The sequence below is a fragment of the Orbicella franksi genome, chromosome 1 (genome assembly GCF_964199315.1).
Source record: "Orbicella franksi chromosome 1, jaOrbFran1.1, whole genome shotgun sequence".
Lineage (NCBI taxonomy): Eukaryota > Metazoa > Cnidaria > Anthozoa > Scleractinia > Merulinidae > Orbicella > Orbicella franksi.
In genome coordinates, this window is record NC_138145.1 from 3,272,559 (window position 1) to 3,290,576 (window position 18,018).

At 39.2% G+C, this 18,018-nt stretch overlaps 1 protein-coding gene across 4 annotated transcripts; it reads right to left on the minus strand.

Annotated features, from left to right (window-relative positions):
• Positions 1-1,828: 1,828 nt before the first annotated feature.
• Positions 1,829-14,031, minus strand: LOC145485489 (uncharacterized). 4 transcript variants are annotated; one of them, XM_081464174.1, is made up of 5 exons: positions 13,194-14,031; positions 12,881-12,905; positions 6,248-7,217; positions 5,630-5,692; positions 1,829-3,533 (listed from the first exon to the last, which is right to left on the minus strand). In XM_081464174.1, exons 3-5 carry the CDS (start codon positions 7,091-7,093, stop codon positions 3,045-3,047), a joined length of 1,398 nt encoding a protein of 465 aa, XP_081320300.1. In that variant the 5' UTR covers positions 7,094-7,217; positions 12,881-12,905; positions 13,194-14,031; the 3' UTR covers positions 1,829-3,044. The 4 variants fall into 4 exon arrangements, with proteins under 4 accessions (XP_081320300.1, XP_081320294.1, XP_081320287.1 ...); XM_081464168.1 differs by having other exon boundaries at positions 12,881-14,031; XM_081464161.1 differs by lacking the exons at positions 12,881-12,905; positions 13,194-14,031 and adding an exon at positions 11,569-12,111.
• Between the last annotated feature and the right edge of the window lie 3,987 nt (positions 14,032-18,018).

The window sequence follows — 18,018 nt, forward strand, 5'->3', positions numbered from 1 at the left end:
TAGCCGCTATGGTGGAAAAAAGAATATTTGCCTCTGAATAGTTCACCTCTTTCTTGTTCCGCATCTAAAGCGAGCTACCCTAGGCAGCCTGAGGATATGGTCAAACAATTATAATATTTTGGAAAGTGGTAGAAATGTATTAATCTCTTCAATAAATTTCCCAGTCATCTACACTAAGCGATCGGCGACACCATCTGCGTTCATCCAATGATTTGCATACGAAATTGAAGAAAATAATTGCAAGAAAACAACCTGGCAAAACGATTGTCCAGTTTTGAAAGGAAAGTTTGATGGACAGGTTTGGGGCGGTCCCTTTTCGCAAAACTATTAGCAGATTCACGACTAACATGATGACTGGACAAATTTTAAAAAGTACTTTTAAGTTTTAGCTGTATCACGCTGGGTGCATATAGAACCACATCGTGCAGAAAGTCAGCTACAACTCTCGCAAAGTTCCATAGTTGAACGATAACAAGTTTACAAAGAAAAAAAAAAAGACTCTGACGTTGGGTATCGTATACTCTCCAGCTGTAACTATTTAATTAATTGTTTGGAAGTGATCTACGTCCTTTTTTTACCTCGCGTACATAACCATTGAACCGGGATTAAACCCGGTATTCAAAGGCCTTATCATCAATATTTTATCGCGATAATGGTTTGAGTAACTTTAGAATTGAATAGCATTACTGTTAATCTTTTTAGGATTAATTAAGGATAAATTGATTAAAATCGCTGCCATGCCCCCGATACACTTCATTCTCCCGTTGTTGTTGTTTTTTTTATTCCTATTGCAATTACAAACAAAAGTTATCCCATTATTGTCAGTTTATCGAGATTCAACAGTTGCTATCACTGTCAAATTTCGCTTATAACGGGCTAACAACCTAGCTACTCTCATTCTCAGACGGTCCGGGTCGCTCGCGGCGACGCGCTTTCGTCCCTGATCGATGACAGCAACAGGATCGTGAGATTCAGTATCAGGTGCAGTGTGATACATGCTCTTATTAACGTTTTCACTCTGTAAGTTTATTTCTAATCGTATTAAATTTTTCCGAGCCAAAGGGCTCAAATCGATTAAATCTAGCCACGTCTAAAAAATTGTGAACACGGACCTAAAAACTAATTTATTTAAGAAAAAACGCATTTTGCTGTTCTGTTGACTTGTTCCGTGGGGTTTTAAATCGGATCCGTAAATTGGGCAACTGTTTAAATTTTCGATTCAGTTATTAGCCTGTGACGGTGATGGGCTCCTGATTTAATTCGATCTGAAGTTAAATCATAAGAACTCATATTCTACGGCCATTTCAACTTTAACAGAAATGATATACACACTGGGGTTATAAACAAGACAGCACAACGCATGTTAAAAAAAACTTTGATTAATGACTTGAAGATTCGTATGCTTCAACAGACATCCGGAGAGAGTGGCGCAGGGTAGAATAAAATCCGGTTTAACTGCTACGAAGAAAGACTGGAATCTGATTATAAAAGCTATAACAATGGTGATTTACTGATAATTTACAGGCCTATCGTAAGGTTAGTTGGAAAATATTTTAACATGTACACAAGGTTGGTAAAGAAAAAGTTTCTTGCTAACCACAGTTTCATTAAGACCATTTAAAGCTGCGTTTAAATCCCCCTAATCAATAATGTCTCTTGTGGACCTACAATCCACGACCTAGGTCCTTGGGCCCACCCCCCCCGCCCCCCCTCCCGGTCTGTGGTACGCCTGGATCAGATAGCAAGAAAATGCGTTGACAAGCTATTTTGGGAACAATAGTTCATTACAAGAATAGAGAAACCCCTCCCCCCTCCCCCCTCCCCTCTCCCCCCGACAATGTTGTAAACGAGCAATGATGACTTTATTACGACAAACAACATTGAATTGGAGGGGAATGGGGCGAACTGGATTTCTCTTACAGACATTACAAAAGTGGACAAGTGTGCCAAGACTTTTGTCAGGGATTGTAGCTTGCAATAAAGGCTCGTGTGAGGAATATCATTTAAAAGAGACTGATGTCATCAGCATTTGAAAACACTCCCCACATTAACCTCAGTTGCAAGCTAGTCCCAGTCCAAAACCGAGAACACGAATATGGTCTATAAACGTCATGGAGCTTGATATGTAGATAGAACCCTACCCTGAACTAAATAAGCATAATAAAAACATTGTAATTCAAACTTGTTTTTTTATTATTTTCCTCGACAACAGCAAAGCGCCATTTACACAACCTTCACAAACTGATCATTATACAAAAAAACATCAAACTTGAGCTTGTGATGATTTCAATCACGGCACTCGCGTGCGAATAACTTACACTAAAGCAACCGGCGAAGTACTTCGATAAGAAGTACTAACGCCCCAAAAACAACCCTCACTCTAAAGTAAACTAAAGTTACTCAGCATTTTTATCTTCTCTGACGCTACTATTTCATTTTCTACTAACACAAAACTAATTTGAAAAAGTAAAGGAAGTTAACTGTTTGCCTCAAACAATCCAATGTATACCACGTTAATTTTACGGTATATTGTGAGATCTTTTTTTGCTATAAGTACTCTTTTATTCAAACCTATTTAAGCTAAAAGAACCTGAAAAATGTTACACTAGCAAATTTCAAGCTATCCTAGACTAATGTATTTTTAAATCTATTCATTAACGCTTAACCAAACCTTTACATAAGCCACATAGTACCTTAACTAAGGTTTTATAAATCATCGAATACAATCAATAGTATAAAATATCTGTCCTATGATGTCAATGACTGATCATTCTAAAATCAGTCTCTTACACGCAAAATCGTATAATGGAAATACGAAAAGTTTAGAAAAATACTTGATTTGGGAATAAATATAATTTTCTCTGTGAACAATCCTGTACACTACTGGGTTAACAAATCGATACTAATTTGTATAATTAATAGTAGAAAGCATAGCCATGTATATAAACATAAACGTTCGTCTACTTTTTGGTTATAATTAAGACGGGAAAATATAAATGTTGTCAGCCGCTTTATGTTGTTATTGTTTGATATTAAAGTCAACTTCACTCATCTTCAGGAGTGGGGGAAAAACGCGAACGGCGAACAAATCTTTTTCTTTTCTTGTCGTTTATGACGTCACTTCCGCCTGGCTGACTGTTGTGGCACACATCACCCACATACGTCACATCCACGTGTTTTCCTTTTTCTTTCCGGATGACAAATCTCACTTTCACGTTACACTCTGGTCGCTTGCATTCCGCTCCTCCTCTGAAGAACACCGCTGAGTGGATTTTGCGCGAGTTTTCTGATCTCACGTGATTATTCTTGAAGCGCAAACTGCACCATGGGTTGCTTTCTTTAACTTTGCTGAGAAAGATTCGAGTCCAGTCCCCACTCAACAATCGGCCTCCACTTGGAAATGTGTTGATTGGAATTCTCTTCCAGTCTTCTTTCGTCAACTTAAATCTTGCGGTTGTTCCATCGATGTTCTTTCGAAAATACTTTTCGGGTTTTCCGTCTTCATCACCTGCATCTGATGAATCAGAATCGTCCTGCAAGAAACGAATTTTTGTACGGTACAAATTATTGAGACGCTCCAGAACCGGAAAATTCACAGTGACAGCTATCAAACAGCAAACAGGGGTTTTTGCTAGGCACTTTCGTAGGATTTGCATCAGCACAATCGCGGTTGTGTGATACGAAAGAACTTGACCGTGACAGTGTAGACTCAGTAGCAACAAATCTATGTCTCTGAGACAGGACTGTACGCGCAGTTTCCCGCAGTTGCTAAAAAATTCAACTAAGCGCGCTATTTTTTTGATTGAATACACTCTCTCTTTTTTTATAAGAATACACTTTGTAAGAATATCGAGGCTGAAATTTGCAATGAAATTTGCGAAATTATTAAAAGGAATATTTTAAGAATAGATCCGAGGCTGAGAATTTTGAAAATAATTTATTTTTTGTGCTGAAAATACAATACAATTATATGTTTTAACTAAACTGTATAAACCTAAACGCCAAAACTAGTGAAAAAACAACAACAAAAGCAGCACTAGCTGTATGTTTCTGCAGGAAGTTCTATGTGTCCTATCAGGCTTCATTGCCTGCAGTCTGGCTCAAAAATGACTTCAACGCCATCAAAGTCGTGATAGAACAGATGATTTGACGTTCTGTCGGCATAGTCCACTTTTTATTCCTATAATAATTAATTTAAAAATATTCACAAGAATATTTACCGCCTAAAATCGAAAGAAAAGTAAGAATATTCAACCTGGGGCGGAAGATAATATTCTTATATAAAAAAAAAGCGTAGTCAAAATGAAAAACTTGGCGAGTGCTCTAACAGAGATTTACCACGATGGCACTTGTTTTCCTGTCTAAACAGAGACTAGAAGAAGAGTAGAAAACGGAAGTAAGTTTCTTAGAAATTATGCAACAAAATTTAGGAAGACTATTTTACTTTCAAGCTTATCAGCGTCAGGAGACCGCTGACAAGTTTGAGCTGTAACTATCTTTGCTTCTGTTTTAAGTTAATTTTATTGTTAAGGTCATTGCTCACATTTGCATTGCGCATCCTTGCTGCGCATAATTTATGGCGTCATTAGCGCGCGCTTGTGCACGCGCATATTGAAAACATGACGAATTTGCCTTGATATTGAGCTCTGTCAGTTGAAAAATGGCTCTAGCTCACCAACGAGCATGGGCACCCCAATTTTTTTTCTAGTCGTTGTAATCAACTAATCATAAGCTTTGCGTGAGAAAAGACTGATCTAATTTCTATTGCTGAAAATTGAATAAATAAGAAAATAGCAGATACACTGTAGGCTTTTCTATTTTGCAGTCGGTAACCACGTCAAGAAATTTGGTTCAAATTTTTAATCAAGGATTTAGCTTTCTGTCTGAATCAAACTTAAACGTTTATTTGTGTCCGACACAATGTATTGACTGTAGTTTAATGCGTGTTCTTATGAGTCCGGGCTTACAAAGATGTTACAATTACTGGGAATGCGTTCTTATAATAAGCATTAAATAATGCCAAAATGGGGCACTTTCAATGCCTCACTGCTCCTTAATGAGCATGGGCACCCCCCTTTTTTATTTCAAAATTGAAGTTATCATATGACAAATATTCAGTGGACAAAGTTTGAACAAAAATCTATTGTCACTTTTATTTCAGAGGAATTACCTTAAACCTCCAAACTTAAATACGTTTTCGGATTGGAGGAGAACGTGTCACGTGTCGTGGGTTAAACTCAGTAACCCCTGGGGAAGAAACGACTTGAACTTTCGATTCGCACGTGATCAGATCGTGCACCTTGAAACCGAGGCGAATTTGTTTTACCAGCTGGCGCCAAGCAAGTAATGTTTTCGCAGCTTGTTTCTATTTTTGAGTCGGGAGGAATAACAAAACACTTAATGACTGGCCCCAAAGGAAACAGTGAGTTTTGTTTCCCCGAGGGTCGAGGGGAAACAAAACCCACTTTTTCCCTTGGAGGCGGTCATAAAGTGCTTATTGTAAATTATATCACTGCCAAAAGCCTTATAAGTCGCCCGTCAGGTATATATCGGCACTCAGATACACTCCACGAGGGATGGTTGAAGCACAGGTTATATAAAACAAACAGGTTTTAAAACAAAGCCTTACCATGTCATCAAATTCCTGGTGCTGGAGATGATCTACTCTGATGCCTTGGACTGATGACTCAACCTGTACGTGTTGAAAACAAAATCCCAGTTTGTAGTCAGTTACTGCAGACTTTCCAGAATTCATTCGTTGCTTACATGTAGTAAATCGATTATGGATGTACTTTCTGAAACCTAACAACTTTCCAAGACTGGCATATTATTCTACAACCTTGAGACACAAAAATCCCTTCCACAACTGAACAAAAAACGAAAGTTGACCGTAGGCTACAACGTTACAATATCCAAGTTGCTGACAACACTGACTTAGGACCTTGTGTTAGAACGGGCAGAAGTTTGTTCCAGCATTAACACTGTTGAAAATCTCTCAGGTTTACAATAAGAGATCAAATCTCATTTTTCTTTACAATGTGAGGCAGTTAGGTTAGGAGAATAAAGAAAATAATCTGTTAGGAGATATTGCCTAGATTTGCCAGTTAGGAGAATAAAAACTTCGAGAAAGTTTATGATGAGTCTAGACAAGAACGGCTCTGTTGAGCTAGGACCAGGGCAGGACCTTAACAACAAAGAGGCCAATTTTTTTCCATGAAAAAAGGTGCAAGTTAATATAACTGATTACCTTTCCAGTAACATCCGAAATCAATCCATTCCAACTGGCAGGAACCATGATGACTGACGGGCGTTCATTTCTCAAACCAAAGGCGGGAATATGCGATGAAGCTGGAGTGGACTGATGATGACAGGAACAGCTACAAGAATGCTTTGGTTGAATTCCGATCTCATAGGTTGTCAACGCCCTGTGGGTACCCCTGTATGGATTCATTTGGTAAAGCGGTGCTTTCTCTTGGCTAACCATGCTATAAGCTTGCACCTCTCCTTTAGGGCCCAACTGATCAGATGGCAGTGTGCCGTACGTATTTGATTGGTAAGCAGGAAATCCCTCGGAAGCACCCGCCTGTTTGGTCGTTATTCCCTCATAGGATTCAGAGGGGTAACCATGCGTTCCACCGGTCCCCACTTGAGTATCTACCCCCCTGTCTTGACTCCCCACGGAATAATAATACACTTCATGGCCACCGTTCTCATAAACTGGAACAGCCGTGTACACGTTCAATATCTGTCCGTCACTCATTTCAATTGCAGAACCACTCGCACGATAAGCCTGCTCTGGCAGCTGTGCCTCCATGACACCAATCGATTTCATATCGTAAGGATTCGAGTCGTTTGTCGTCGTTCCTTCGTGGATACTCGTATCCACATTGGCCGTCTTTTTGTACTGATCAAGGCGAGTAGTCGTCATGGCTACAGAATTGTTGTTATCAGGGGATACAACAGCATAATGTTCCACCTGTCCGTTTGAATGGTTTTGAGGGTACATACTCTCTACTTCCCGACAGTCAACTTCATCAGAGCCGATAGGTTCGAGTTTTGGACAAACACTTGTAATGTCGTGCAGTGAATACATGACGATGGACGCTCACTGATTTGTCTGCTCTCCTTCCAAAGCCAATACCATAGGAAATCTCTAAAATGCCTGACGTTCCACCACTAAAAACATATCAGCTGTTCAACGGCAATCAGGCGGTGGACTAAAATAAAAAATATATATATAACCAATGCATGACTTATAGCAAGATCATCAACTCATCCCTACTGTAGTCAAAAGTTTACTCCCTGTAAATCCTTTAGCTGCCAATTTTGTGACTCAAACGTAATGAATTTTACCTCTCTCTTGGATATTATACATATAAAGCCGAAACAGTGACTTGACGATGGAAAACACTTCGTTTTCGAATAGCTCAATCTGATAATGGATATTAGAGGTAGATGCCGTCAATCTGTTAAAATCAAGATTTTTTTTCCGTTTCGTCTGAGCAAAATGGAAATTAAAGGGAGCAAATTTTCTTTCGGACAATATCTTTAACAATGAGGGTCATGTTACAATTTCTGACCCAAGCGCCTTTTTCTGTTAATAATGCAGTTTCAAATTGTTTCTTACACGAGAACAGTGGCCATGAAAAGAACAAGACTATCTAGCTAATAACCACGTGTTTATATCGAAGATTTGCCGATTTTATAAACAATTTCTTCGCCATTTCATAATGGGTAAAAATCTGCTAGCTGAAAATAGGAAACGTTGAAAGTCATGTTCCTGGTTCTTTTATCGCATCAGGTATTCAGGTAGCCTGCGTCGCAGACAGTGTTAACCGCCGGTATAGTCCTATATCGGGGATTTTATGACACGTCCGGCTGCAACGTAGGCTAGTATTCAGGATATGTACTTGTTCTCTCGTCCGTATTTGAAGAGTGTATCAATTCTAATTTTATTTCGGCTAGGACAGTTTCTATCCGAAAACATCTTTTATAATACCCAATGTAGCTGGTTAAATTTGCATCCCTACTGACAAGCCTGTGTTCGTGCCGTGACACCGCCTACTCTTAACAGTATTTAGAAATTAAAATTAGCCCGAGGCGATCCGGTTTGAGTTACCATATTCTCCCAAGATGCAAAATGGGAACTTTACTAAGAGCACTACTGAGAATTGCCATTTGATCTTTGGGTACGTGCAGATAATTTCCAGAGTTGACCCATAATTTCGTTTTCTCGCCACAGGAAGGAAATTACGTCAAAGCAAAACTTAAAAGGTTGGAATAATGGTTTTCAGTTGCCATCAGCGTTCTTTTTTTTTATCTTAACATTTTAAAATATGAGCCCCCGTTGTTGATTTGTCCAGACAGTTTCAAATAAACCCTTTCTTCGTTACTGGGGCCATTACAGTTTCCATACAGCAAAAATTTGTCAAACCATAACTAAATAACTACTATTGGTCGAACACAGTCTCGCAGAAATTGCAATATCAAGTCGAATATCCCTTGCCCATACCGCTGTCGCGTGGTCGCTGTCATTCAACTACATTGCGTTTGTGACGAGACAAGAAGACTACAAGAGGAATAACTTCTGTTGTTTCAACACAAATAGAAATAGCTTTATAAGTTCCGCAGGAAGATAAGATCATGTGACGATAATGTGATGGACTTAAAACGGCCATTAACCACCGCAATGTAATAACAACTATTCGGGATATTAAATCAAATCTTTATTTGGCTTCGAAAACGTACTCTGTTATTCATAGCTCTGAGTCACTAAAACTTTTACTTTTCGTTTCAGGTCAATTATGACAAAACTAACGAAACAGGAATTTTAGAAGCATCATACCTAAAATTTCGCAAGCTTGGCTGACGTTGTCATATCGGTCACGCAATTGCTTCGGCAGTTGTACTTGTTATAATTGATCCCCATTCTAAACTTAACGCTTCTAAAGTCCGTTTTGCAAGCATTTGAGATCAGAACACCTAGCGCAGTTTAGGAATATACACTCAGTTACGATTTGTGATTTCAGTTCCTAATCGGGCGCAAACGGAACGTTCTGCCCAACATTTTGACCCGCTGATTAAAACGAGTTACAATGTCATCGGTGAGCAGTGACGCAGAGCATAAAGTTATTGTTTCTCATGAGTAAAGTGAATAATTTGGACTTAATTGATCGAATGAAAGTTCTCGATTATCAATCTGTATAAGATCAATCGAGAAACACAGCCTAGCGCCTCCGCTAGAAAATGTGTATTTCTAATCAGTTAACCACAAGGAGAATTTTAAGAACGTCGGCTTGTATCCGGCATTATGAACCGCACGTTCAAACAAATACTTAAACTCATGGCTTGAGTCACGTGAAGATTATTCAGGCAGATACGCCACAGCTTCAAAGGAAAAGAAAACTCGAACGTTTCGATTAATAGACGAATTTGACATCACGGCCCGGTACTGAAAAAAAGTAACGACTTCAGTATTGTGTAAACAAGAACTCATAATTATTCACCTCCACGTGGAATGAATTCACCCTGACATTAATCACAGGTTCCGTGATTTGCATCAGAATATATTTAGGGACGTATTCTAAAACCAAACCTTTGTACCATCTTCAAAATGGGATAACTACGAAATGACAACTAAACTGTTGAACTTGATCTGAAGATTCGACTGTGGGGTCTAACTACAGCCGTTGGACTACAGGAATGTGATTCCGTGACTCGAGCCTGCTTTAGTGAACTCAAAACAAGCACAGTGTCAAGGTCTAACCTTCCTCTGCTAAATATCATCTGAATCTGAGGTCTTAAAACACTAAAAAAAAACTTCTGAAACTAAGCTTAATAGTATATTCTAGTCTTGCCAGGGTTTCGAACTCTTGGGGTTCTCAAATTAATCATCAATTTTTCCGACCGTTCGGCATGCACAATATTTAATATAATCAGTATACATTTCGAGAATCACCGACTGAAAATATCACTTTGCTACGAAGCATATGGATACTAAACACCTCGTAATGGTCATTAAATAACAATTACGACTAAATGAAGACAGTTTAGTGACGGTGTACATATCATAAGTTAGAAGCAAGCGAAAAAAGGCAAAAACGTACCTCGATGCTGGAGGCGTGCCGTTCTCACACGGTTGTCGCACTATCTGAATGGTGTGACACAGCAACAGTGATGACACTCATGCTGGGACAACCGAATGAGTTCATGGGAGGGTGGGTGGGGGTCAAGCAATAAGCAAAAGGGCAAGTGAGGTTTAAAAATTGTTTGAATAAAAAAACCAGTCTACTTTGGGCTTGCTTATGTCGTAGATCTTTCTGATCAGCATTCTAAATCATTTAGATCGAATTCGCCGACTGGTGAAATGTAGAGTAAAATTTGACAGATTTGTTTGAACGCAGTATGTCGTTTGCATCTCATGTCACCGTTACTAGTTAAAAGGAAGCCAAAAATATATTAATAGGCGAGGGCTGAGGAATCCTTGTCGAGAACATTTCTTTGATTGACATCATAACCGGAAAAAACGGTTGGCACATGACTGAAGCATGGTCTAGGTGACCTATCAATTTATAATCAAAAACGTGCTGAGTAACAGGAGAGCGTCGATTATTTGAAACAATGCTAGGCAATGTGTGTCTTATCCAAGGCTTTCAGTACATGCATCACGAGGAAGTTTAAAACTGCACGTACAAAGAGCGACGCGCTGCAGCGAAAGCTAAAGGAATTTGACTCAGACGGGTGCCGGAAGGCATTCTACACGGGTGTAAACGCAGCCAGCCCAACGACGGAAATGTTAAATTCACTGAATATTACTCCTTGAGCACAATAGTGTTTTGTAACGGGCAGCTAATTACAAATTCAAATTTCGTTTACAAATGTGTAGCTTCAATGATCTGATAGCAATCAATAGCGGTAACAAAAGGGCTAAAAATTATTACAAATTCTTGATGACGAATGAAGCAATCAATAAAACGAAAAAACCATTTGCGTGTTGGCCGTTGTTTGTCTTGCTCCCCATTGCTTTCATTTGGAATTCTTGAAAATAAATTTAGATTTGACGCTCGATTTGCATCACAGTACAAACAATTCCCTCCTTGATATCTTCGTAGCGTCAAGCTGCAAAGATCTTCATCCAAAGAAAAGTAAATAATTCAGATAGTCTTGTCTTGGTGATAAATCGATTACAATGACCTTGTTTGATCACTTTTTCCAGCGGAATGTGATTGATTCCGGAATTCTAGACCATTCTATCTCGATTATGGAAGTGTTTAATACACCTCCAAAATGTCTTCCGCTATTGAGTGTCTGTCTGCCGACACTGACCCCGAGATTCAGAAAAAAATACTGCTCACCACAACTTATTTTCCTAAAATTAGGAACATCTAGTTGACTAGCGTTTGGTACATTATCATAAACAATAAAAACGATAAACGAGGGGAAATTCATTCTCAGATTTCGGCGGAAATAAACGCAGTCGAAAACATGCTTCTAACGGCGTTATTTAGCGGAATGAGTCCCACTTTCGAATGCCTACGTACTCACCGTTTTGTTAATAAGGATACTTACTTAAAACTTGTAGCTGTGTGAACAGTGAGGGAGAAGAGCACTGCACATCTAAAAGAACCACAGCGAACTGAAACTCGTGCTGTTCTAAATCGCGACACAGCAAACAATATCATGTTATTGACTGCATTGTCGGACGGGCGACTGGTGTAATTCAGGGGGACTGGAAAGTTGTTTTCGTAGCGGAAGAGAGAAAAAAAAGCGAAGAAGAAGCCGAAAACTTTTAATTATACACTGTCCAGGTGGAGAGGTACTCAGCAAAATAGTGAAGACTACACAGTATTAAGCCACGATCTCACGTAACATGAGATGTAACCTAAGTTCGCCAATTGCCCATAGCTTGTACGGCCCAATACGAAAAGGTGACAAAGTGAATTCTTAGAAACCCATACTAAAGATTTGTTTTTAACTCCAAGCAGTAAGTAAGTTAATTGTCTTAACTGTCACAGAGTATAGTCAGGAGAATTGGTTGAAACTTTAATAATGATAATGAAAAGAGCAATTAAAATTTATAATGCACAGACTTCCAGGTGATGCTCAGTCGCGCATAAAAATTATAATACATTATAAATTTAAACGTGGAGGATAAAATGAAATTACTTTATAATACGTCGCTGGATAAAAACATAAAAACGATCCAAAAATATTAATAAATTTAACGATAAGCTGAGATATGAGATCTGCTAAATCAGTACTGACAGCTGTATAGCTAATGGGCGGAAATTTTTAACTGACACCCGAGTACCAGATCTTTTTTCGACCCTGTTTACCGGATTTAAATTCAATCGCCCGACTGACATATCCCCTAACAATCAATCCTAATATTTATCATTCTCGTTCAATTTTTTTCGCTCTTATTTCCTCTGTATTGTTTTTCAGTCTTAGTACTATTAAAGAATATTATTTTGTGGTTTAAATCAATTTGAAGGAAATTGTCTAGCGGTGCTTGCTTGTGTTGAGAATTGAAGTCGCCAAAATGCGATTCCTGTTTATATATCGGCATCAATTGGTCTGCTTATCAGCCTCCAAAAAAAAATATCGAAAATCATTTAAATGTAGACGGACGGACAAACCTGTTGGCTGAGAAGAATTGATACCTGGCTGTGCCATAAGGTCTGATAGCAATATAAATATCATAAAACATGTGTGTGCACGCAGTCATAACCGGTAACAATCTGATTAAAAGCCGTGCTTGTTAATTTTTTGTTAATAATTTCCTCTTGTGTACACGTGTTTTTTTTTTCCTGGTCTTGTAACTGTTATTTTGTGACTGTTAACTCCGAATTGAATTCGAAGGTGAATATAAAGTACATACCTGTTTTAAGCGGCGCTTGGATGAGCTGAAAATGAAAGTCAAAATCGTGGAGTCAGCAGAGGAACTTTAAAGCAAACTGGTGATCTCTGAAATCAGGTGGAAAACGGCCAAGGATATCACTTCTTCAAGAGCTCAGGTACCTTTGACCAATTGTATTACAGCATCATTTAGTAGCGTTTGTAAAACTGAGGTCACGAATGAAAGTTTTTATCACTTCCTGTTCTCAGAAATCTCAAAATTACAATATAACTATGAATATAGTGAAAGAAGTTTCCTGGAACCGCAGGTTTAAACAAAAGAATGAGGAACTGACCTTTCATTTTAATTCACAAGAAGGCGTGAGGACTCTCTTTCCTTCAGTTTCCTAGAATCTTAAACAAAGAAGGAAGCTTAACGGCATCCGTAGCGAGGTCATGACAAAACAAAACACCCGAATTGAATACATCTAGAGGTAACCTGAGATGTTAATCCTGGTTAAACTCTTCAATCTGTTTCTCGAAAGCCCCGGAAACTTTTCGGGCACGTAAAGCGATTTTTAGTTCATCTGTATCTAAAAACGGAGAAGTGTATACGCCTGAAACTTCTTGAATGAAGAGAACCTCTGTTCGTATTCAGAATACGTGAGTAAAACAGCTCTGTAATCTTTAGGTTTGAGATTTTGCTACGGCTTTCCGGTTGCGAAAACTTTTCGGGAGCTTCAAGCCCTCTGTCACGCACGTGTCAAAGGAAACGTGCGAACTCAGGAGTGGCTTTTAGGGAACTGTCTCGCGCTGCGCTTGCTTGAGTAACGGAAAAAAAAACAGTAACGCAAGCGATTTCTTTTCAGTACGGAATTGCGACTTTTACTTAATCCAGAAAGCTCATACAAACTGTAAACCCAGTCCATGAACAAGGGGTGAACACAAGAATTTCCCAGTAGCTCGGTGGGGACACACAAGCATATACAGCCGTAAAATATCGCTTGACGTGGATTTTAGTTTCGATGATATAAAGGACCGTAAGGTTGACCCTGTCAGTTTCCAGTTTCGAAAATAGTGTCAGAATACGTATTTGTAAGGGTGGGGGAAACTAATCAGCTGATTGTCCACTAGTCGGCAATTAACTTTCATTTTCGATCCTGTTGAGCAAACAAAACATAATGATAAAAAAAAAAAAAAGAGTAATCCCTGACACACCTGAGCCAGCAACCCCCTGGGAAGTCCATCAGTTGAAAATCAAATTTGGCCCGGTCTTAAAGACTACAAAATTAATGTAACGAATGTTGAAGGGTCGCGTTCATTTCTTACTGCCCCGTAAATTTCCTAAAGTAACGACGCCTCGAAAGTAGCGAACCCCCAAAAGTAACGAGCCCTCTGACGGAAGCGAGCCCAAGGGCTGCTAATTCCGAAAGTAACGTTCGGAAGTTCACGGTATCCGCATGATTGCAATGAACAGGCGATGGAAATGAAAACAGGAGCGGGCAGCTAGGCAGAGCCCGTGTCTGTCTGCTCTCCCAAGTCCCTTAATTTTCGCGCCTTTTCTTGCCGGTCTTCCGTCAGAAATTAAATATGTTCAATTGTGTAAAGCAAGAACTGAGCCTACATAGAACCGCATAGCAAGGACAAATGGATCGGGCGTATTAGCCAAACAAAACAGGCGCTTCGCTAAGGCTATGTTATAATGAGACCCTGTTAGGGATAAATTCCGACAGGCGACATGGCCTTGAAACGGCGACATGAGAGCTATGAATTGGCGACGAACGACAGACTACTCCAGCCAAATAGAGAAAGCGACACCAATGGCAAGATAGACCGACAACGAATTTCGGAACTGAGAATGCAAACATTGTTTTAAACGTCTGAGTCGAAGTGAAGATGCATTTCCAGAGTTTTATATGTGTTTTCCTCAGTCTCTCACGCGCGATGTCAACGGGTCGTGAAACCCAGGCTTTCTTTCATATGCTAAAACGTCCACGTCGAATAAATCGAGTCCGTCATTGCTGAGTATTTTTTCTCACTCTCAGCTGAGTGAGAAGTGCCCTAAAACGCCTAAAAACACGCTTAAGGAAAAAGGAAAGAGATCTTCGACCGTCTGCTTCATACTTTTATTAGTGGGTCACCAGCAAAAGAATATAAAGCTGTATTATCAACAAATGGCATTATGGAAGGAAAAGAGAGACGGGGGAAAGCTGCCAAGGTCTTCTCGTTGTCAGCAGAAGATAAGGTTTACGCCAAATTCAAAGCTAGGAAGATTATAGATAGGAGAGATTATCTGATTGAGGCCGTTAAGATTTTGAGTTAAAGAACGGTTGTTGAACATAATAATAATAATAATAATAATAATAATCGATATTTAAACAGGGTGACCCCTTCAGTCGCAGGACTGGTATCAACGGGGGCCCTGTATAACGCAAAATAAAAAGAGCATGTATAAATAATATATATAAACATGGTAAAAATTGCCATAGGTTCGATTGTACTTTAGGTCCAAATACAGACTGGAAAATGGCTGAAAATAGCAATTCCACCTGGAGGTTAGCAACCTCAGCGCTCGAAAGCATGCCCAAGCCCTTAGAAAGCATGCCCCCAATATGCCCCCAGCCCCTTGCAAAAGATTGAATTCGTTTGCGTGAGCCTCATGCTCAATGCGTGAGACTTGAGAACACTGTGTCGGTTTTTTTCAATAAACAAAGGTATTACGATGTGTTATACGTGTAGCTTTGTTTTAATCGAACAAGGTCAAATTTTCCGACACAACTCCTCTGAGACGAAATTCCGACAGGCGACATAGGAATCTTGCGAAATGCCGACATGGCTGGTGGCGAATTTCAGACAGGGGACATGGGTACCCCCCTAACAGGGCCTCAAAAATGTGAATTCGAACTAACGCCAGGAAAGAATCTTTCGTCCAACAATTGACTTGCCGAACTACGCAGCCAGCTAAAGAGCAATTGATTCGGTAAACTGGCTTTCATTGCCCTTACATCAAAACCAACACGGTTCGTAACCTGCGAGGTGGATTGCACGCTTTCATCGATCTTGCCACTTTTTAAAACATAGTTCCTATTTTTCTTTTACCGACAACATGGAAAAATCTAATAATTCTTCCGGAGATGAGGAGGATTATTCCTGTGAGCCACCAAATTTCTAACTCAAGTTTTTTTCTGGCGTCGAAAGCCATTTAGGAGGCTAGCAACAGTTTCCTTTACCTTTCTAACAGCTATACTTTGAAGGATGAATACTACCACTGTATAACAAGTGATGCTACAATAATGGTATCATACAAATTTCCAGTCATTGATAAACAAGTTGCAGTCATTCTTTTTATATAACAGGTTACCATAGCAACAATATGATCTGCTAAAAACACCCTTAATTTTAGCTTTAAGCGCTTATAACTCGAAAACGAGTTCGGTGACCCCATTTTCTATTATTGAATTGTAATTGGCATGATAAGGTGCAACTTTTTGCAAAGTTTAAAAAAAACTTCTGTGAAGGGGGTTCAGAGCCGCCTTAAATTTTCGAAAAGTTAAGGTGGCTCTGAATCCCCGTCACAGAATTTTTTAAACTTTGCAAAAAGTTGCATCTTGTCATGCTGATTACAATTCGATAATAAAAAATGGGGGTTACGTATGCCGAGCTCGCTTTTGAGTTATAAGCGCTTAAAGCTAAAATTAAGGGTGTTTTTAGCAGTTCATATTGTTGTTATGATAACCTATTATGCCACAAAATTGACAGCAACATGTTCACCAATGATTGGGCAGGTTTTTTTGCCATCAACCGATGTAGAGTGGTTACAATGACCCATCAAAATCTAAGTCTTGGAAAATTAATACTGAAAACTATTTGGAGCCACCTTCATTTTCCGTGAGCAAAATTTTACATAAGAGTTTTAACAAATTTGTGTTTTAAATGAAATCTTACGTACGAAATACCACGTTAAAGATAATAGTTTTACTGAGCTTTAATAAAGGAAGTATTATCAAATATTGGTAGCCGTCTGCTGAATTATTTCAGTTTCCGGGTTTCACTCTCGCTCGATCGCTCGATCGTGAATTGAACTCTTGAAGGAACAGCCACTTGAAAGAACGGCTCAGTGCATCGTGCACAAATATAAGTTTACATTTCTGACATTTTCCTTTAAGCCTCAGTTTTCTATTCATTTAAGCGAAGAGGCCGTGAAGGACAGAGAGCTCAACCGCCAAAAGCTTCAACCATGCACTACTGAACATATGCAGTTTGTCTTCAATTCCTCGGAAAACAGATCCAAATTTAATTACGTTTTGAGAAACACTTTTACCGACTGCAATTTTCGTTTGTTGTCAGCTTGATATTTAGGATATCTGAGTAGTTTTAAGTTGTTTGTTTGTGTGGGATCGAGAAAACGTAAACTAACTCACCGCGATCCAATTAAGAAAAATGTTGATGTGTCGCTGAACATTTTCGCGCGGTTGATCGTGCTTTTAACTTCATTTAACTTCATTAACTCTATAAAAGAAATGGTAAACGTGTAGCGTGCAGCTACCGAGAGTATGGATGCTCTTAGGAGGTTTGCTAAGCACTCAAGAAGCTTAAGTCGTACCCTGCTTTCGACTCGTGGATCCACAGCTAGTTTGAAAATGTTATGATGAAATTCATGATCAATAACAGGACAGACGCATGTTTTCGCTCTCGCTCGTTGACGCATCGCATAAATTTATGTGTCTGTCCGCTTACTGACAACGAAAATTAGCCAATGAGCGCGCTAGAATTTCTGCAGTTATCGTAAGAAACTCCATAGTTGCACGCTGTACGTTTACCACTTCTTAAGGTTGACTCCGTCATTTCAAGTCATGACTCGAGCAAAACGGGCTTTTTTTGTTGCTTTTAGCGCACGTAATTTTCAGCTGAAGTCCGGGAGAAGGAGAACTATCAAGGTTAGAACATTGAGAAAGGTACTTCAAGTATGCGAAGTGCTAGTTCCTGATCAAAAACGAGCGCTTCAGATGTCAATATCAGTTTGACACAATATGACGACATAAATTACAAAAGTGTTAACTTAATTAATGTGTTATTCGTGTAGGGGTGATTTAGGAAGTATATGAACTCCCTTGCGGGGTAGGTGAGGTAAATGGCCTTTGTGAAAATACTAAGAAATTGCTTCTCTTCACTCCCCAGAGA